Below are 23,286 nucleotides of genomic sequence, written 5' to 3'. Positions count from 1 at the left end.
GGAGACATTAGTAGAACGTTAATGAGTTACATGATATATGTTCAAATTACAAGGAACTTGTTAGAAATGTATGTGATAGCTTAGTAAAAATCCAAGAAAAATGTATTTACGTGGAATTCACTCTGACTAAACTAGAGAAATCCGAAGGTATTACGATTCCACGTGCGTTACTCATTATCGAAGCATGAATTTTATTGACAATGACTTCAATTTACGCAAGAACAAAATTGTCATTTAAAAAACTACAATATGTTAGTATTTGAACAGTGAAAATAAGTTCACTTATGCTCGTTTCCACACCACCGCAAGCGGTAGAGCGTTCGGCGCGTTTTTTTTTACGTGGTATCCCCAGTAGGCCTACTCCACGGAGAATAGTTGCAAGATCGATCTTACGTTCTTCGAAACATTGCAAATGAGTTTTTTCCAAATGTTAATTATGGCAAATTGTTTTGCTCAATTGATTTGTACTCGGGTATATTAGCAGTTTGTTTGAAATTTTTCAGTTCATATAACCCGCTGACTATTTATTATCGATGAAAGATGACTGTTTTAATGATGGATGAAAGATGGTTGTCTTAATTATGGATGAAGGGTGATTGTTTGTATCTTATATGCGGTTGACTTCGGATGTTCGCGCACAGGTTTTTATTCTAAGGTACAAGATAATCAGAAACATGGAAAACCTGGTGAATACGCAAAATAATCAACAACTAAACCAAGATCGAAAACACGAATCGCTGTAAGACGTTGGCATTCACTTATCGGATGACGATGCAGATATCTTTGAAGCAATGGAAACAAATCAGAGAAGAATAAGTATAACGATCAAATTACGACAGAGCTGTACAATTCTACAGTGAAATACAAACCGAAAATGACCTATGAGCGACTCGATAAAGAAATCTCTGACACTACAACGATCGCAATAAAAAAAATGTAAAACAATTTTTTAAAAGAACTACAGCTGAATAAATTTTACTACACTTTGTGATCATGATAATTCTGAACTACATCGCTAAATCTATGTATCGATGAAAACAATATGACTAACCCTGAATCAGACCCAAACCAGACCTGAGCCTAAAAACTGAAACATTAATTTTTGCGTATAGTCAATAAAATTCAGTTACCTGGAAGAGAAGTGAATATAGTTAGTGACGTATGTCGATACAAACAAAAATATACTTAGCTTACATAAGTGAAAAATATAATAGACAAAAAAAAAGGGACGGAGTAATTAGCTGAAAGGGTCAAAGTTTGATTAGCTGAAAGAGTCAAAAAGTTTGATTAGCTGAAAAAGTCAAAAAATTTGATTAGCTGAAACAGACAAAAGATTTAATTAGCTGAAACAGACAAGAGATTTGACTAACTGAAACAAACTAAAAGTTTTATTAGCTGAAACAGACAAAGTTTGGTTAGCTGAAACAGACAAAAACTTTAATTAGCTCTGAAACAGACAAAGGTTTTATCAGCTGAAACAGACAAAGGTTTTATTAACTGAAATAGACAAAGATTTCATTAGCTGAAACAGACAAAAGCTTTATTAGCTGAAACAGACGAAGGTATGGTTCGCACAATCACATAAGTTCATACACTGACAAAAAATAGGTCGAGACCAACATGATATTCGCTTTAGTATTCATTGCTTCGTTTATTAATTGTATTGATGAATAAAAACAATCTAAATTTTTTGAATCAACATCCTTTTCTGCTTTGAGTTATTAAAGTGAATATCTTTTTTGAAACATTTTATAGGTGTCAGTGTATTTGTTAAGAAATCGGTTTTCCTGAATCAGAAAATAATACAATCAGTTAAACGAGTGTTTCTGTATATTTCAGATATATTTCATAAATACTTACGCCACGATTCTCCACTATCACTATACGCTACCGAGATTTTTGTTCCTGCGCGTTGAGCGCCGGTTTTCAAATGCCGCGGTTTCTCTCATAACTGAAAGGTATCGAGTCCACGCGCAAAAGGCGTCGAAGAACTTGAAAATTTTATTATTCGTCAAAAAATTGACCGAAGAGCTGAAAAATCAGTACATCGAGAGTACGCAACTTTTTTATATACTGTTTCCAAAATCAACGCGCAAAAAAACGTGTCCAATTTCTATTACTGATTTACGCGCACGAAGCTGCGTCCAATTCTCGTTACTAATTTACGCGCATGAAGCTGCGTTCAATTCTCGTGATTAATCTACGCGCAATAAGGCGCGACAGATTATACTGTCAAAAAATTTGTATTTTCTGGGACTTGTCCCAAAAATTCTGTAGAAACCCAATTCGCATCTGCATCTTTTAGATATCAGATACATTGCTATGCGGATTGTTGTTCTCAGATTACAAATCAAATTGAAACTGGGAGGGAGATTGGAGGGCATGCATTATTGTGTGGCGTGGCGGTCGGCGGTCCTCTTCGACGCGAAGTCTTCGAGCTCAGCATCTCTCCCCATCTAGCGTACCACGGAACGCGATAGATGGTCCAGAGATGCGTTTTGCCCATTCAGACGATCACAGAGATTAATCGAATGGAATAACGATCGGTGATGACTAAATAATCGAATTGCATAACGATTGAAAAATCGTTGCAAAGTGACAAGAAGTGGGAAATTTAATCTCGTTAATACTCAAATGTTTACAAATGGTCGAGAGACTCGAATGTGGAGTCTTTTGGGAAAAAAATGTCTGTGATCGTTTGGCGCTGTGGATTACAAAAGTTAGTAACATCACGGTACATCGCGACCTTCCTACCCTCGCCTGTTTCCCAACGAAGCCACCCAACGGAAAAGAGAGATTCACACACTCATGCATAAACCCCGCGACGGATCCCAAAACGTCCACCTACCTACCCGGTTACCTATATTCGACCTAAACGATTCTCCATTTTTTCCAACAGACATCATTCTTCATCATTTGCGCCGTGGTCACTGACTTACATTTTCATTGGTTACCTGCTGGGAGCAAAATGTTTTTGTATCGTAGTCTGCCTTCTCAGAATACAGTATCGCGGTTGTATCTCGCCAACTCTAATATTGCATTTGTTATTTTAGTAAATTTTGGCAGACTGTCGGTACATTAAGCTTTTGTAAAAGTGATTAAAACATCTTGAATGCCAATTAGCATTTTTCTAAGCGAGCTAAGCCTGCAGTTGATCAATACTTGTTGGATGTTAAAAGATTGAAAATTTACGTTACGTTATGCCAGACTTTGGAATTTTATCAATTTAACAATAATGTTGATATTTGAATACTTTTAGAACCTCAGGTGAACCCACCACTTAAACGGCATCATCGGTAAACTCGAACGTAGATTATTACATCAGTTACGAAACACAATTCGATCTCGCGAGTGCCGAGTAAGCGATGGTTACCTGCCGCGATGCTCATTCCACTTTTAGCAACGTGTAAAATGTCTAACTGTAAGTAAGCTACGGTAAATTAAATTGCGAATAAACAATGATTCGACTGAAAGTCAAGCACGTTGCGATCGTGAATGAGCCTATCCATGCAGCTAAGAAATCGAAGATTTGTGTAACAATTGTTACCGCCACGCCACGTGACAGAGGAATCCCAGGGAAATACCCGTAACCTAACACGTGCAAACTCACCAACGTTGCCGAGAAATGGAAAAGTTACTAGGAAGTCGCTGCTTAAATCTGTAAAAAACAAGACAAGACACTTGAATTAATTTAGCAAATTGGCTTTTCGGTTTTCAAATGAATTATTACTGTTGTCTATTTTTATATTTATGCACTCCATGTTATGCAAGAACAAAAGTTCGGCCTCAAATGTACCACCTTGAATTATCAATCAATAATTAAAATAAGTATTGTTACCTCGATTCTGGGCTGTTCCACACTTTCACATGTAGTAGTTGCAGCATCTCAGGTTTATCGGTGAAGCGACGCACTTTTCACATCATTCACATCTTCACTAGTCTCTTACAGTCCAAAAGTCCGCACCGCAATAACACTCGGATTCTACACTCACTTTTTGTGCTGCAGCCGTCTGCTTGAACCGGCTGAATAATCTTGCTAACAATACAACAGCGCATTTGCCGAAAATAAGCCAAAAAAATAGTAAAATTGACACACGACGCACAGAGACAAAACAAACATTACTGAAATCTGAAGTTACACAAAACAATGAAAACTCGGAACAAGAAATTAACCTTCAACGTTTGCAGGATGTTTTTACTTCAGTAACTCGGTTTTTTGTCAGGTTACACACTGACCCAACCTGACCCACGCGATCGGAATGTTGAACTTCCATCGAGAACGCATAATCTCGCTTCGATTGCTCGGAAACGACTGATTCCGCTCGGCGCTCCCGCCGTGAGTTGTGGGTGGGGGGCGGGCGGGGGGGGGGGGGCAACTAGGCGGCGCGTGCAGGAACCCCCACTCCATGGAAAGAGCGAGAGAGAGGGCGGGAGAATTATTATCTCCTGTCCTTTAGAAAACCGATTCAAATCCGTTCACGGGACGCTCACGCCGTTGCTTACGCTCTATTTTGCATATCTCTATGGTCTCAACGGCCGGGTGTAAACACCACGCAAGATACGCGCAACACGATCTAACGTTTAAAGGATTGCCGTAGCATGCGACGTCAGCCGAAGTTTGAATTCTGCGACCACTTCCGGCGTTGACTGAAGATATATAAAGACTGATAGCATTTTGGGACTTTTCGTAATGGAAAATGAACGAGATAAACACATCGTAAAGCGGCGTCCTTTGCGTAGTGTTTACGCGAGTCTTATTTTCTTAGGACGCCCAGCAGCACAGAGGCTCGATCGCAACCTCACCCCACTCACTATCCTTGGACCGGTAAACACACCGGCTTGCAACCCGCTGCATGGACATTTTTTACACAACTACGTAATACAACGTAACAGCGTCGGGCATTCTTTAGCTTCAAATTTTGGGAAAAACTCATAACATAAATTCATCCTTCTACATGTCTTTGAAAAAATCAACTATTCAATGCAATGTTATATGTTTGATGCTATCAATCATATAATTAATATATATCAAGTGTACCTTGATTCACCTTTCTCAGTAAAATATTTCTTCTACCTGGCAAGAATTTTGAGTTCCACGATGCCAATTTTTTATACGTTCCCAATACACTGCCAAATAGCCTGTAATATTTGTGGTGAACTCAAAGGTGTCGCATTGAAAGAAAAACAAAATTCCATTCTTTTACGCTGAAATTAGCCTCTTCGATGCCATCAAAACTATAACGGACAATGCATTAAATAGATCATGGAAAAAATAACTTTATTGTTAACATGTATTTTGCCCGACTTCATGTTTTCTTGATATACGGGTTTAAAACAAAACATTTCCTAATCGAGTGAATTAAAAAAATCTCTAAAATTCAGAGTATTTTTACATAGCGCCGCTATGTAACCAATTATGGAACAAAGTCGATAAAAAAAAATTGGCCGAGTTGGCGGAGAACGCCTCACAGGTAGAATTGATTTTTGTTTACGACGAAGCAATGGCGTATTTTTTTTTAGAAAAGTAGTTACTGGCCAATTTAGATTTGATTGAAATTCAGTAACTACAAAACAGCAAAATATGAAGATATTTTCCGAATTGACTTTCTTGAAATTAATTGTCAAGTTGCACTGTGATAGTTTTTATAATTTTTTCCGTTACATTAACGTCTCTAAGTTCAACCACATCTTTGGTGTTGTTACTACAAGGTAGCGTTGTAACTACAGATATTTAGCCACAAAATCAGAACCGTTTATCCAATTATTTACTGGAAGTGTAATAAAAAAAGGTTTAGTTAGCGATATTGTTGATATAAGAAATTATTGCAGTTTTTTGCATGTAGGCCTCTGAAATGGTTCATAATTCATTAACAATTCCACAGAATTTTCATTTTTCACTCTTCTCCGAACACGGAATTCGTAATCTGATCACGCGTGAGTTTAAATTCGAAATAAAGGAATAGAATAAATATAGTAAACGACAAACACATTTGTATAATTGCAATATTTTTGTTTTTTTTTTATTTATTTATTTATTATTTTCTATCATAATACTGTATAACATACAAGAAATGCACTTTAGTGAAACCTACAGAAGAGAATTTGAATGTAGAGTAGTTATTTTATGTTGCTTCTGTTTGTTGTTTGACTGTCAACTTGCTTCCTGCGGTCTTAATGATTTAACAGATATTCTTCTACCTAATCTCGAAAATAATAATTATATATAATGAGCACTGTAATCATCGTCAACCATCAAAGGCAATTATCATCTCTTTTTTTACATTGTTATTATTGATAGACGTTATTCTTTTCAGCAAGGGTTGTAGCAATATATTCATATTATCATACACACTACTATAAGTATTACTTTATTCTTGAATCGTGTCATGGTCAAAAAATAAATATGCATTTTTCACAATAATTCTCTCGCTCTCTCTCCCTTCCTTGTTTCTCATTCTTTTACTCTTTGTTTCTTTCTCTCCCATCTCTCGTTCAAGTAAAAACTATGGTTGTCGTTGGAATAGACATTCGGCTACTAAACGAAGGAATAATTTCTCAACTCCTTTTTGTTTTCTTTTTCCCTTGCGTTCAAGTTTATCATAAATTAGTATCAAATATAAAAACTTATACATGCCTGTCAAGTTCGCTCATTTACACAATATAATACCTTTTTTTATATTTATAATATCACCGCAACAGTTTGATTGTATTGAGCAAATAGTAGTTGCTCAAGGGAAAAAAAATTTGTTTTTAAAAGTAAATATTAAAACGATAATGAACAATAAAGGCCTCTTCGAAAACTTACTTTCATCTTTCAAAATGACAAAAGAGAATACAAGATTTATTAAACTCGGGTAAACGGATATGTGTTTTCTAAAGAATTGAGATTAATGTTTTAATCGACTTAAATCGTAAGTAACATTAAAACAATTTTGACTAGATTTACATATAAATATTACTCTTGTACATAACATAATATTTATATTACAATATTGAAAAAATGATAATAATGTAAAAAAATAATGAATTTTCAGGAAAAAGACAAAGTGTGTTTCCTGAACAGGCCTTGCGACTGATAATTTGCTCAACGGCTGACTGGCAGCTGTTCCAGCACAAGAGACTGATACGTAATCAATGAATGTATGTATGTATGTAGAAGTAGACGCTACAATAAGTCATTACAACAGTTGTACAATACAAAACAGTACCAATGTTTTACATTAAAAAATAGGGTATCAGTAAACATTTGTTAATTTAACTTAATGGAGGCCAAAATGTGATGCGCGCTCATCGGTGTGTTATTATTTCAATGACTTGTCTCACACGAGCGAGAAAGGTAGGAAGTTTATGTAGTGCCATTTAAATTATAACGTATATGCAAAACACTATGGTCTGAATGATCGGTGTAAAAAATTAGAACCGCTTGACTTAAACCTAAAATCTCCAAAAAGAAAAGAAAAAACTAATTTCTCATGTATGAATCAATTAAGAATTAGATTTATTACAAAATCGGGCATCAGAGTTTAAAATAAATTATTCTGACTTGGATTCCCATTGTTTTTCGTGAATATCAGATTTTATTGCAATGGCGCGGCGCCAATATCTTCCAGCCCCTGTTTCACATTTTTATCATTTTCAATTCATTGTATTGTGAAGATGAATATGGCCCAACTACTAAATTAAGCAATAGTACAGCTGCATCGGTCCGTCTGTCCGTCCGTCCGTACATTCGTCGGGACGGTATATCCAATTATATATGTAAAATATAATATGTAATTTATAATATACAAATAGGTATTTATAGTGTACAGTATGTAACGCGTACTTGCGGCTGCTAAACTTGTAATGTATATAAATTGGCGAGAGATTCAGTCTTTGTATAAAGGAGATAATTCGTAACATTATAATATGCGTACTTGTTTGTTTTCTTTTTTTTTTTTTTCTTTTTTCATTTTGTAATTCGTTATATAATAATAATAAAAAGTTTATGTACGCGATATCACAGCACTCAGCGTAATATGAAGGTACTTATGTATCCACAGTAGGTATGTAGATCATAGATATATTAGTTGAAACATCACCAGTATACTGAGCCGCGACATTCACGCACACTAGGATTATTATTTTTTCGCTTATTTTTCATTCAAATATTAAAATTGATTCGATTTATTAACAAACTGGGCAGCGAGATGAAAGATTATCATTCAATCATTCAAGTTGATGTTACTGCTGCTGAATGAGAACCGTTACCGCGACAGCGGAGAAAAAGAGAAGTATGTATGCATAATATATATTGAAGTAAAACTAAACAAACAACAAGGTATAAACTTAAACTCTACAGATTAGTTATAACAATAATGAACAATTGTCAGTCTCACTGCCGCAATTTGTGACTGGGATACTTTTTGAAAGCAGCCTATCTTTCTCATCAGTTGGTGAGACGACTTTGAATGTGTATTTACTAAGGTGTGTGTAAGTATAAATTCTTTGACCGCCGTTAAACTGCAGTTTAGCACGCATCATTCCATTATATTATGTATGTACGTAATGTATCTATACATATATAAAAGTAGTAGTTCTTTTGACTGTCTCCCAAACAGAAGGTATTTTTATCCTTTTATTTGCTTCCATTCATTTTCTATATATGTGTAAATTTGATCTGTTGGAACAATTACAAAAACTACACCAGACTCCCTGTAGCTCGACAGATGCTTGAAATATATCGAGGTAGCGATATGATACATAAATTTTTTTTGTTTCGCAAAGATTGATTACATGAGAACCTTTCTTATTTTAACCACGATGTAAAATACAGCATTGGATCTATAATACGCTACATCTTACATATCACAGAACTACGCGTACACCCGCTATCGTGTGAATTTCTTTTTAAACTAAATAACAGGTAATGTGTAAACTTTCTATTGTTACTCCCCTTGACTTTTATGCCTGCGAATGTGACCAAAACTGTGACCAACGTACTCAGGCTCAGATAGAGGGAGTATGCAATGTGCATAAGCTTCCAGATTCTTTTCAACTTATAAAATTGTTTTTTTACTTCGTACAAAGCTGATAAGTGTGTGTGTATTTGTTTAAATCTATAATAAGATAAAGACCTGTTTTAGTTATTGAATATTTAAACGAATACCTGAAATCACCTACAATAAAATAAAACCATTCTCAACACAAAACGGCGATTGTACTCCATCTTATCAGGTGATACAAAAATTAAATTCTCTACTGAGCGGAACATTAAAAAAGAAATATTAATGATTGATAGAAAGAAATGTGTGAAGATTAGTTTTTCTCTTGCCGTCACCTTTTTGAATTAGATTAGGATATTCCCAACGTGCTTGAGATCATCAACCTCGCAAAATCTGTAAGCTCGTTGAAAACCCTATCGTATATTGAATGGAAAACGATTAGATAGTATATATTTAAATGAGAATGGTGGATTTTGTATTTCGATACGTTTCTGCCGTTTCATATTATGTATATACATATATATATTCACCTAGGAATTTTTAGATTCTATGTAATGTTTATGCAACGTTCACAATGAGTAAACCTAGTGACGCTGGAGGTTTACAAAAAATGTAACACAAAAGTCGACTTTACTCTCTGCGTCTTATGCGAGCGGATTAAGGAGCGTATTAAAGAGTACATAATATTTTAGTATTATATAGTACGATAATACAGTTGTACTATATGTATACATATTATATGGAACACGGCTCACGGCTGCTAGCCTCATGTGTAGGTATATCTTATGCAGCTTCTTACAAATTTATCTATTATAACAACCTAGATTCGTTTAATTACTAAAGTAAATGATGGTCAATTTGTTGAATTGAAACTAAACAGGTATATATGAGGGTACGATTTCAGAACATTTGCCATCTTTTTCTTTGTTTTTTTTTTTTGTTGGTTTTCTTGAATCATTTTTGCAAATTAATTACGCAGTATGGCAATTCGGTGGCCAGTTGCATAAATATCAAACAACAATGTTAATATTAATCATTTTTCATTTAACAAGAAAAAATTATTATTTCTTATTGATCTTCTTCATATTATTCTTCATCTTCTGATATATAAAAATAAACTCAGCTTTGCTCTGAGATGCACAGCCATATGACTACGCGCCCGAATATTAGGCCCCCCCTCCCAAGTAGTAGCTTTAAGGTTTACCTTTACTTTAATTAATTAGTATTTAGTGATCCCCGAATTTCTATCAAGAATTTTTTCCTAAGTCGAGACACACCCAGTCTCGTCACGTAGTAACAATAGTACGGTTCGCTTTAAGCGCTCGGCTTAATTTTTATGCAAAAGGCCTCACGTTGAGTAGAGCATTGCCTGTATACATAATATAAATAAATTAACTTATTAAACCTAACCCACCCGCCCTTCTATATGTTTCGTGCATTTCAGAAAAGCATACAGGTAAATTACATAGTATCGTAAGAAGATTACTATAGATTATTATAGATTATGACCACGATTACTACATTTGTGGCCACATTCAATATTCATTAATATATTTATTATTATTATTATTATTAATAATATAATTTTCAGTATACCATTACTAACAAGCTATATCAAGACTCGACTGGAATGTGCCTCAAAAAGTAGCATAGTATCGTTTTATTAATCACGATCACTCGTCAAATTTGCACAATTTTCGTATAAACTTTAATAAACTAATTAAGCGCAGAGACCCTCCTGAACAGTCAATAAAGGGTAATTTCAAGGAAGAATTCACCAAAAGAAACTAATTCAGTATTCTCAATATAGATTGATGTTCCATCATTTGATGATAGTACAGCAATACGTTTAAACTTAGCACCATTCCAGAAAAGTATAAATAAAGAAAAAGACAAAAAAAAAAGAGGAAATAAAATAAAAATGAAAAAAAAAAACAACATATCAATGATACCACATTAAGAACATATTCATCAAAACCTACCTTTTGACAGTAATTATTATAGAATTATTCACGGGACATTTAGGAAACAGAGAAGTATCAAATATTATTTCCTGCTTACTTGGCCCGTGCCCCAGTGGGTTTTCCTCTCGAAAGATGTCACTGCTGCACTGGGGTTGGTGGGTAAGGGTAGCCGTATGGTGAGACTGGTTGAAACTGGCCATAACCCATTGATTGATAAGCACACGGGTTAGTTCCTGGTGGTGGCCTGTTGGTCTGGAAGAACTTGTTGTTTACCAGGCTTTGGATGCCTGCATCTGTATGACTGCCTGGTGGCATCATGAACGGAGGAGGCATAGAGTACATGCCCTGCCCATTTTGGTTGCCATTGAACCCATTCTGTCTACTGTTGTACCTATTCCCTTGGTATCCACCGCGTCCTTGATACCTAGGTGTACCTCCATTCTGATTGTGGAAATTGCCTTGGTATCCACCTGCATTATTACCATTCTGATATCCGTTTTGATAACTATTCGGCTGCCTTGGTTGATAGCTGTTCTGATTACTGTGATAATTTGTTTGCCGATTGTTTTGGTAGCCATTCTGTTGCCGCGGGGTCGACCTGTCTTGAATACCATTCTGCTGATTATTTTGCCAGTTGTTTGCGTTGGGACTGCCAATATTTCGTGGGCTCCCGGGACCCCCGCTGCTACTGTCCTTGGTGGGTCGGACGGTGTTCCATCGTTGACGGCCTTTGCCAAATTGATTTCTCTGCGAGTTTGCCATCTCTGATAATTGAGGATTGATCGGTTGGCCAGCCTCTTCTAGGACGGAGACCAATTCCTTAGCCTGTCTCGCGTTGTTTGGTGTGAAATATGCATAAGCTGTACCAGCACTTTCGCAACGCCCTGTTCTGCCTATCCTGTGGATGTAGTCCTCGGAACTATTTGGGTAGTCGAAATTCACTACATATTTTACATCCTCAACGTCCAGTCCTCGCGCAGCTACATCAGTGGCAACCAGTATAGCCGTCTTTCCATTTCTAAACTCTGACAGAACGTAATCTCTTTCTGGCTGAGACTTATCTCCATGTATTGCAATTGCTGACCATCCTTCGCGTTTTATTGCCTTTGTTATGTCATCCACCTTCTTCTTAGTTTCAACAAATATTATCGTTTTGTTACCGCGGTCTGCTCCAATCTCTCTCAAGAGGGAAGAGAGCTTTGTTTCCTTCTCATGCTCTTGGCATATTTCAATTATTTGACGTATATTATGGTTGGCAGCCAAAGTCAGGGAACCAATATTGATCTGAATGTAATCACTGAGAAAATCTTCGGCCAAAGCTTGAACTTCTTTGGGCCAGGTAGCTGACCACATCAGAACTTGTCTGTCGGGTCTGATTTGTTCGATAATTTTCCTGATCTGAGGTTCAAATCCCATATCTAACATCCTGTCTGCTTCATCCAGGACTAAGTACGTGCATCTGCGTAGATTAGTTGTACCCTTTTCAAGAAAATCAATCAGACGTCCAGGCGTGGCTATGCAAATTTCAACACCACGCTCTAGATCTCGAGCCTGTGGTCCTTTCGGAGACCCTCCGAAGATACAAGTGTTACGAATGCATGAGGAGGATCCAAAGTCTCGAGCTACACTCTGGATTTGCTGCGCAAGTTCTCTGGTTGGCGCCAAGATGAGAACGATAGGTCCCTCTCCTCGCCCTAGTCGCGGCTGATTGTTGATATGCACAGTGGCCGGAAGCACGTACTGTTGGATGTAAGCGAATCAGATAATATTCCATTCCTCAATATTTATAAAACATTATTGAAAAAGAATAAATAGATTACTCACAGCCAAAGTTTTGCCGGATCCAGTTTGGGCGATGCCGACCATATCACGACCGCTGAGAGCAATGGGCCATCCTTGTGACTGGATAGCAGTAGGTTCTTTGAATCCCTGTTTTCTAATTTCCTCCATCACATAGTCCGGGAAATTTCCTTCTTCGAAGGCTTGGATTGGGAAAGGAGTGTTGTTTCCCTTGACAGTGATTTCTTTTCCAATATGGTACTTGTTTACTTCGTCCGGAGAACGGCTGACGACATTTGCATGAGGGACATATAAGTTCTTAATTATTGGTTGGAGAGAGTTCAAGTCCCAGTTTGGTTTCTTCAAGAGATCACCAGGTGCTTTCTTTTGGTTTTGCTTGAGCCCGCCCATGTCTCCGTGAGGCTGTTGTTGGCTGTTCCAGTATGTGCCTCCACCTGTGCGGTTGCCATATTCTCTGTCTGTCCTAGGTCTGTAACTGTGTCAGTGAACAATACATCATACATAAAAACTTGCCTATATGAGCTTATAATAGCATGCAGACTACGGTGCAAAATGTATGCACATGTAGCCAAGGAATCTTTATACTCATTTATTATTATTTTTTTCCATAACAATCGTGATTGTCAAAGAAATTGTTGATCAGTATCAGGGGGATATGCATTTCTAGAAAGTTGTGAAAAGTCAATTGTAAGTTTATAATACGTTATCATAGCAAGCTAGCAGGCAGACGAAATATCAGTTTCAGAGCTGTTTTTGCAAAAGTGACAGTGTTGAGAATGGAAACTTCAAAATCCACATGCCAGTTGACTTTAAGGTCAATCCGAATGTTCAAATCATTATTTTGCAAAATGTGAAATGTCTGTTTCAATATCAATTATCTAGTTACAGTCTTTTTCCATAATACAATTGAATAGCAGAAAATTGATTTTTTTTGGTACATATAGTGAAAATAAAGAATGCAAATATCCATACTTTGTCGATCAAATAATTCCAAATGTTTTAGAAGAAATTCCAAATGCGGGTGCATCAAAATTACAGACTTAGGCATGTGATAAGTAAAAAACAAAATATTTCATCTTTTCTGAGACATGTATCCCCATAAAAAAGAGCATGCTCTACTCAATGTGAATCAGCTCAGTGAGTGGTAAGAGATTGAAATGCAGCTTACCTGGTGATCGAACTGTTGATGGTATTTTATATGAGATAAGGTGAACTGATCAATATAATGATTAAAAATTATATGAATGTGATATATTGTGTTCCAAATTGAGAAAGCATGGAAATACTATTTCGGAGTAGACAAAGTAGTCGAGGATATTAATGACACAATGTAACAATACAATGCTGTTTAAGTTTGATAGTGAATGAAAATATTAATGCGTTTATCAGCAGATTCCTTTGATTTACACATACATGTATTGGAGTTAACTGATTACCTAGTAGGGATGAAATTGTTTCATCAAAAATAGAGACTTTTAAGCGAGCATTTATCATAAAACAAACGCTCAGTTCAAAATTTTAATAAAATGAAACGCCAATCAGTTATGACTTGCGTAATACTGATCTGCTTAATGAGGTGAGTAAATAATAATAAAAAGTAGGAAACTTCACGAAAAAATTTGGCGACAATCAAATATCAATAATACAGATGAGGCCAGTCGACGAGGAAGAAGCGTACATATAAGTGACAAAGTTGGTAATACTTTGTCTCGAGTCCCCGTTATCCACCGACATATGGCTAGAATAAGGTCGAGGGAATATTCGAGAGAAGTGCTGTACGGCCGTAAATAAAATGCGAGAAGAATTTAATGAACAAAATGGCCGATGTTACCGCTTCTGGCGGAAAGACCATGTAATAAGAACGAGGCAAGTCGTTCCGTAATAGCGGATAAATTCGCTTCACCCGAGCCCAGGTATTATTGATCGTGCGATAGGCGACAATTCGTCGAAGCGGTTATGAAATCACAATAAATTCAATATAATACATGAAACAACTCACGATGTTTGATTGGAATATCCGTTGCCGTACATCTCTGTACAGCTTTACGTTCTGTGCGTTACCTGCGATGATCTTCGGTGAAAATTCGTGTCGGCTACCCCCAATCGGACCTGGGGACAATGAACGTTACACTGTGAGTCGGTTCCGGAAGTCCTTGATCCGTAAATCCAGTATATTTCGATGCCAAATCGCAGACGAATTTTGGCGAGTTAGGTATTCGATGTTAATGTGGCTAAGCGAGAGATCGAAAGCCTGTTAAACTACGATGAACTTACCTATGAACCCGGCGAGAACAAAACGATAATGGCTGACAGGCGCTAGGAGGATGGAAGCGGGTGGCAAGCTACCAGCGTTCTACTACACTCCGTTTCCGGCTAGCAGCTGATGGTGTCCGCGCATGATTCTCTCGAACCAATCAGAAAATGACTGTGTTTTGCGTCACGCCGTAATAGCCAATCAGCGTCCAGGCACTGCAATCGATACCACAAAGCAGGTTCGATACTGGTCATGCGCATAAAGTTGCGCAGCCTTATGTAACTGTATATATAATTTTTTTTTTCTTATGCATCTCAAGTCTCCCATATACGCCCATTGTACGAATGAATAGAAAAAAAAAATCTGGTCTTGAGAATAAATAAATATAAAAGTTTTTGATTCTGTTTAATTAGAGTAATTCACTGAAAGTATATTCATTACATTCCATGCTATCTCTCCACTGCCCTTTTTTTTGTATAGGTATACGGATAACTTGCGAAAACTAATATCATGCTAATATGTTACGAGAGCATGTTTTCTTCATTCTACGTATGTAGATGGCACACAATATCTAAACGCATGCGTGTCAAATTATTGATCAGAGGGACAATGAATGGTCTTTTCTGGAAATGGAAACGAAGAGAACCGAACTTTCGAGATTGATCTCGATCGCGCATATACAACAGTGTCGACTGATAATATAAAAATTTGCAAATGAAATATACCAGCTTCTACTGCTGAAACGTTAATTATTGCCTAATGAAATTAAATTTGTTTCAAGACGCACCCGACAGATTATTGTGCAAGATTGGAAAGTCCGTCAACTAAATTACACAGAGTTTAGTACTAAATATGTAGTTAAAAAAGGCATGTGTTGACATAAGAGTACAATGGCACACGTAAATTATGATTAACAAATTTTATTTGTTATATTGACGTTTAAATACTGTACATTAATGATTGATCTTTCCTATATTTTTGTAAACATAAAAGGAGAAAGAGGCAGGGAATGAGTAGCAAGTAAAATACCACGAATTTATAACTACAATCATTAACTAAGAATAATAAAACTTAAAAATTACACGATTGTTCACTTGAATCTTACAGCTGACATAAATCTTTTTTTGTTATATTTCTTGATAGTGTTTTTTTTTTTTATGTTTGAATCAATAATTTTTCATAAATTACGACAGATAAAAACATGTGACACGCACATTCGTTCACTGTAATGGTCAAATCATTATCAAATATATTTTGTCCTATTCATTTCACACCGTATTTTTTTCTTGTCATCTCCAAGTAGAAGCGGGATTATGAGAGTTGCCCATGTCACAATAATTACGTTATGAACTGCTCATCGGAGATCATCTTTCGCTGCTCCAGTAACTCTTTCCAATAACTTCTGAAAGGAATAAACACGCTACCGTTCATTGTTCTGTCTTAAATCAGTAACCAAAAATGTTTCAAGTATGGTGTAAAAGTAACTGAATAAATGATTTATGTAGATACATTACATGGATGTGCAATATTAAATGAAAAACTAGTCATCGGTTAATTTTCGTATGGTAGACCAGCTGGACGCAGTTAACTAATCCATTGACTAGACATCAACAGCAGTAATTGACGCAGGGGAGAGGTGCCCATATGGTACCGTCAATCTCCTTGGGTATCGTTCATCGACTTGATACGATACGCGCACCTTTCCTTTCCTATCCCTTCCCATCTTACTCCTCTTGGAATCTTGGAAAAATCAATTGGACAGATATCCCCCTCCCCCGATGATCTAAACAAACCTTGTGGCCACGCAGCACAGCAGGAAGACCGCTGCTAGCGATGAAAGCCATTGGTGGGGTGCATTGACGGTGGAGGCGACTGGTAGTACGTTCGGGGTGGCATGTTGGGGTAGCCACCTCCGCCTAAATTGGACGGAGGGGCCATGTTCATGTTTGACGGTGGGCCACCCCCCTGTTGATGGTGGAACCCTCCACCCACGTTCCCCATGTTCACTCTCGGAGGGGGAGGAGCTCCTCCCAACCCCATTACACCCATTACGTTCAAATGAGTGGGTGTCGGGGCCCCCGTATACGCAACATGGCTATGCGAGGGTAGAGAAGGGCCCATCGGCCCCATAACAGAAGGCATGGCAGGAGGGAGTTGTGGGTGGGTGGAAACCGTGAGTGGTTGTGAAGGTTGAGAAGGAGGGGGAGGGGGGGGATGTGCCGATAAGATCAGGCGTAATGGAGGAAGAGGCTGAGCAGGGGGTGGTTGTTGTTGAGGAGGAGCAGGAGGGGGAGGGGGCGGAGGAGGTGGCTGTAAGTTTAAACGAGTGGCGGCTGCCAGGGTTGGGGGTGGAACAGAGCCCCCTGCACCGTTGTTGGGACTGGCTGACGACTTGCCTGTGCGATTGTTTACGGGGCTGCGACTGCGGGAGTAGCTTCGGCTGTAGCTCCGACGACCTCCTCCTCGACCATTGCGCTCACGACTACGACTGCGACTTCGACTCCTGGAGAAACTGCGATCTCTTCCACCTCTCCCTCCTCCTCCTGCTCCACTTCCTCCACCCTTAGAACGCCATCTGCTTCTTCCTCCTGTTCAAGTCAGTTTTAAAGTGTTAGCATAGAGAACTATTGTTTCGGCTGAAATTGAACTTGATTGCCAGGATAATTTGCGATTAAGAACGGAGAATTTTCAAAGCCCCCTCTCAAGCATACCTCTATGCCTTCCAAATATACCGCCGCCGCCGCCGCCGCCGCCGCTACCACCACCTCTGCTATCAGTGAGTTCCAGTAGTTTAGGATTTATAACTTGATTAGCTTCTTTCAATACTTGAATCAAATCGTTTGCTTTGTTTGAGTTGTTTGGAGTGAAAAAGGTGTAGGCAGTTCCAGTCTTCTGCCTTCGACCTGTTCGGCCGATTCTGTGGACGTAGTCCTCGGAACACGAAGGGTAGTCAAAATTGATGACAAACTTAACGTCTTCCACGTCTGAAACCAACACGTAAAATGAGAATATGTTCTCTGAAACAGTCAACCATAGACAAACATCTGTATTGTACATTAGACTGCTGTCGCAGGCAACACTTTTTACGTATTCTTTGGATTGATGATAAATGTACCACACGTGTCATCAAATGCTCTCAAAGAAGCAAAGCTGGATTGATAACGAAATTGAGTAAGTATGAAACAGCTTGGGTAGTCTAATAATTAGGAATGATTAAATTCATGACGAAACATAGGCATGCGATATGGTATCGCTGAAGGTAATTTAATTACAGGCTACTTTTCTAAGAGTAATAGAAAAGAAGGTACATAGCCAATAAGAATTGAACTGATCTTTGGAGAGCATTGATTACACGAAGAATAGTTCATACCCAATCAAACTGTTACACTATGGAATCTAGTCTCTATCCCATAATGCCGCTTAATATTACCAATCAATACTGTGAGGGGATTTATACATATCTTGAGAAGATATTTTCAAAAAAACAATGTATTTCAAATATTGCATTGTTCTTCAGAAAGCAGTCTTATTACCACCAGTTGCCAGTATTTCATAACATAATCATGTAGAAGTGCGAAACTTTCAGATATCCATTCTAATCACTCATAACATTAACCGTATTATACAGACTCTTAGCAAATGACATTTCACGTAAAACTTCTTATTTCGATAAGCAACTTGCTTACCTGTACTTTATGATAAACGCTCTTACCATGAGAGGTAACATTTTACGTAATATTGACACGTAGAATCTAAAATAGATTGGTGAACAGCTAGGATAAAGCAACGTTATTGTAAAACTGATATAAGGCACATTGGTGGTTCGAAAATACCTCCATGTTTAAATATGTATATAATTAAGAAATGAAGAATAATATACACATAAGAAATGGATATAAATTAATTAGATGCTGAATCGGCATTAAGAGTAAAACATAGAGTCCTAGCTTAGAATCTAATACGTAAATAAGATTTCTGGTGCTGTGGTTAGTGATAGCATGGATATGGTATACATGAAGGAGCATGTATTGTTATGAATAGTACTAAGGATTGCAAAATGGAATGGGATCGCACAGTATTGATGAAGGATAATACGGACGGACACATGGATGATCAATATTGATTTGATAATTATTTATCATACTAAAATTAGGCAGTGGGCGAGTTTCGCAAGCAACGTACGGGCAGGGCCTGGCTGTTTGCACTCGCTCCAGCAACAGCCTCCACGGCTCGGTTGCTTAGGGCCCACTAGAGGCTCAGGCATCTGCTCTAGCATGCCTCCGCCTCTCATTGGACCGCTGTCGGGTTAGACTAGCTCGACTGGCCAGTGGAAGGGACTCTACTCTGGCAACAACAACTTGGCCAGCCCAGGTGGCGTACACAGCGTAGTAGCGTAGGAGTGAGATATCCGGTACGCAGGTAGATTAAGTAGGGCCCGATTAGGCCCGGACTGGCCCGTCACGCAATTGACGGATAGAGGCACGCGCAGCAGCCAGCGCAGACAATGCAAACCAGTGCACCACCGAACTAAGAGGCGGGGGGCCCCCTATGCTTTGCATTACCCGGCGTGGGCCTGCGCGCAATGTGCCTCTGCAATGCAAACAAACATCCAGCCGCGTTAGCTATATACTTTTTTGGTTTACGTCATTTTCAATTTGTTATTTATTTTTTATTTGTCTTTTTATTTCTTTTTTCTTGACGAATTTGGAGATGTTACATGTTTTGATGTTAGAAAAATTCAGAGGATATGTATCTTTTATTCACTTCTTTTTGTCTCTTCATTTATTCTTACCAATCTTACGCTTATTTCTCTACCAATAATCAATGTAACAGTTAGAAATAAAATTGATTATGCAAATATGTGTAATGCGGAATTGAAAAAAAATAATAAAATGAATCAATAAATACTTGGAGACATACAATAAAAAGTAAATAATTTTTGACTAGATAAATGACAATTCGTCACATGGAATTGTATTATAAATTGCAACAGAATGAATAATTCAATTCCATAAATTCGGCGTGATGGGAACAAATTCTCTAAATGATAAACACTGTGGGAAAATAATATCAATGCTAATCACTCATTGTGTTCTATGGTGCTATCTAATGACAAAAGTAAGATAATGAGTAACGACAAGTAACATTTTCTCTTATGTAATTATAAACAAATGAGATAGCCAATATGCATGCTAATGCTCTTATCAAAGTCGCATAATGAAGTTATAAATTCTTGAAAGTTTTCAGATCGACTGTAATACAGTTATATAACTTTCTGCAAAATTATAGTAAAATGACAGAACAAATAGCATGATACAAAATTCCCGCACCTTATCGTATTTACAGATCACCGCGTATAGCTCTCTACCAAGAAATAATAAGGATAAAACAAAAATAAATAATTGAATGAATAAATAAAGGAAAATGGAGAAAATTGTATTCTTTACATAGTAGTAAAAAGGTGCTCACTCACCAAGACCTCGTGCTGCTACATCAGTGGCTACTAGTATCGGTGCTTTGCCAGATCGAAAATCTATAAATGGTAAATTACGGTTCAGTAAACAAGAAATTATCAAAAAATAGTTCATAACACTTTTTTAATGAGTAATCGATCGAGATTTTACCTTGTAAAACCCAGTCTCTTTCTTGTTGCGTTTTGTCCCCATGTATACAGACTGCAGGCCAGCCGTCACGCTTCATTTTTCTAGTTATCTCGTCCACTCTGCGTTTAGTTTCAATAAAAACTATCGTTTTGTTCTCATTCTCAGCCATTATCTCTTTCAACAATGTGCTAAGTCTAGAAGAAAAAAAAAAAAGAGGATAAATTTAGTTCTTTCAATACAGCAACGGATTACCCGTTTGGAAAAATATTGAAATAAAAAAATGTTGTTGGTCGTTTGTTTGAAGAGGACTGACCTAACTTGCCAATGAAATCAAGCTAAGTTAATTTATCTCCAGTTAATGTAGCATACTTGTGAGGCATATACTTGTGATGATACACAGGTATGAGCTAATCTGTATGCAATTATAATAACAAAACGAGATTTTTGAAGAGTTAGTTACGTACTTGTTTTCCTTTTCGTAATCTTGACACACGTCGATAATTTGAAGGATATTGTGATTAGCTGCAAGCTGAAGAGACCCAACGTTTATTTGCGTGTAGTCCTTAAGAAAGTCTTCGGCCAGATTCTTTACCTCTTTGGGCCATGTTGCAGACCACATAAGTGTCTGTCTATCAGGTCTAATTTGTTCTATGATTTTTCTAATTTGAGGCTCGAATCCCATGTCAAGCATTCTATCAGCCTCGTCCAGTACTAGATATGTGCATCTTTTCAGGTTTGTTCGACCGGATTCTAAAAAGTCCAATAGTCTACCGGGTGTTGCGATCACAATTTCTACACCCCCATCGAGATCCCTAGCCTGCGCACCCTTCGGCGCACCTCCATATAAACATGTATTCCTGATGCCTGACGAATGACCAAAGTCGTCAGCCACCTGCTGTATTTGTTGAGCCAATTCTCGTGTCGGAGCCAAGACTAAAGCTACAGGACCGTCTTTGCGACTTAGCTTAGGCTGGCTATTTATATGTACTATGGCGGGCAGTATGTAAGACAAGGTTTTTCCTGATCCAGTTGAAGCTATTCCCACCATGTCCCGCCCACTCAGAGCAATTGGCCATCCCTGGGCTTGAATTGATGTCGGCTCCTTGAATCCAAGCCTCCTAAAAATTCGTAATTAATTAGGTAAAAATTAGCATGAGAAGTTAGTCAAAGAGATTAAGGAGCTTGAGTTTTCATATGAACTACACCCAAAATAGTGTTTATAATAAATTAAATTCGAAATCTAGTGAAATTACTTTTTGGGCTTTCGAAAACCAGAACACAATTTATTCCCTTCTTGTTTCATTGGGTTTGGTACAAACAAATCTATTTGTTAACCTAACGCACTTAAGAATCTTAAGACCGGGAGTCAATTCCAGGAAACATGTGTGATTTCCAAAGCATCCAAATTAACGTTAGGGACACTCTGAGAGTGATTATTGCATGTAATACGATCCATTTGTTGCTTACTTGACTTCTTTCAGAACATAATCAGGAAATCCCGCTTCTTCAAAGGTGAATACAGGATTAGGTATGTTTCTTCCTTTAAGGGTGATTTCTTTGTCACTTCTGTACTGCTCGACGGCACGAGGATCCCTATGTTGTACGACATCACTAGGCACATAGAAGTCCTTTTTGAATGGTTCTAAACGGCTTAAGTCCCAGCGTGGCTTTCTGAGATTAGCCCCAGGCTGTCCTCTGCCTCCGCGGCCACCACCTCCACCACCCGCTCTGTCGCGTCCTGGACCTCCTCCTCCTCCTCCACCACCAGGTCCCCCCCAGCCACGTCGATCTCTAGGTGACCGACTCCGGGACCGACTGCGAGATTTGCGCCTCCTATCCCTTTCTCGGCTACGGCTAAGTAAGGACGAAAACAATTGATTTTGAAGTAGTTTCATACAAGTTATTTTTGGTCCGTTCATTGTTTTTGTTTTCATTTGCAACGAGGGGCGTGATCGCTACGTGAAATTGGTTGAGGCTAACTCCCAATAATGGAGTATACCTATAGGAAAGCATCGATTTATATGGTCAGTGCGCGGATAATGAACTGAGTAACAAAATGGCGAATTTTAAAAACTTAAGAAGCGTAAAGAAATTGACGAAAACGCTGATGAAAAATACTGGGTACAATAAAAAGAGAGCAAGTAACAACTAGGCGGAGTTTACTATTTAGGTCTTCAGTTAAAGCTGTATGTTTATTCTACTTTAGTCAATCTCGTTCGGTTAGCCGGGTCGATGACACAATTAGCTAGAGAAGGGTGGCTCAGTTGACATATTGCTACGCGTTGATTGTCGGCGAGGTACACGCAACTTCCATTTTGTTCTATCGTTCGTACCCCCGTGCGCTGTTTGTATCTCAAGGTATATCATATTTTACGTACCTTCGATAACGGCCCATTATTTTTTTCTACTAGTTATCACGATTTCTTATTAAGTAATATTGATCAGAGATACGCGCACAAGCGCAGGAAATTCACTGTCGTTCACTGTCTAGCAAAAAAGGGTTCAGATTCACATATACGACTGCCGGCACGTCCAGTGACGCGAAGCAAGTGGATATCCTCAGGTCACGAACGACTGCGACGCCAAGAGTGTACAATGCGGGTACTCTGTCAATTTAGCTCACGTAGTCACTTCCGGTACGCGAAAGACTCGTCCTGTACATTTGTATTGGTAATTTGCAA

The 23,286-nt window shown here is 38.0% G+C and overlaps 2 protein-coding genes across 2 annotated transcripts; both read right to left on the bottom strand.

Moving 5' to 3' along the window:
* Window positions 1-10,936: 10,936 nt before the first annotated feature.
* On the bottom strand, window positions 10,937-15,139 carry LOC107222891 (DEAD-box ATP-dependent RNA helicase 20). Its single transcript, XM_015662424.2, has 4 exons — window positions 15,023-15,139; window positions 14,748-14,857; window positions 12,773-13,223; window positions 10,937-12,688 (listed from the first exon to the last, which is right to left on the bottom strand). The coding sequence occupies exons 2-4, from the start codon at window positions 14,777-14,779 to the stop codon at window positions 11,084-11,086; spliced, it is 2,088 nt and encodes a 695-aa protein (XP_015517910.1). The 5' UTR covers window positions 14,780-14,857; window positions 15,023-15,139; the 3' UTR covers window positions 10,937-11,083.
* Window positions 15,140-16,096: 957 nt separating this feature from the next.
* Window positions 16,097-23,177, bottom strand: LOC107222890 (ATP-dependent RNA helicase dbp2). Its single transcript, XM_015662423.2, has 8 exons — window positions 22,984-23,177; window positions 22,073-22,459; window positions 21,070-21,723; window positions 20,627-20,799; window positions 20,476-20,535; window positions 17,714-17,986; window positions 17,399-17,590; window positions 16,097-16,404 (listed from the first exon to the last, which is right to left on the bottom strand). Exons 1-8 carry the CDS (start codon window positions 22,998-23,000, stop codon window positions 16,367-16,369), a joined length of 1,794 nt encoding a protein of 597 aa, XP_015517909.1. The 5' UTR covers window positions 23,001-23,177; the 3' UTR covers window positions 16,097-16,366.
* Window positions 23,178-23,286: the final 109 nt, after the last annotated feature.

This window comes from Neodiprion lecontei, chromosome 3 (genome assembly GCF_021901455.1).
Source record: "Neodiprion lecontei isolate iyNeoLeco1 chromosome 3, iyNeoLeco1.1, whole genome shotgun sequence".
NCBI classification, from domain to species: Eukaryota; Metazoa; Arthropoda; class Insecta; order Hymenoptera; family Diprionidae; genus Neodiprion; species Neodiprion lecontei.
This window is presented reverse-complemented; position numbering and strand designations above follow the sequence as displayed.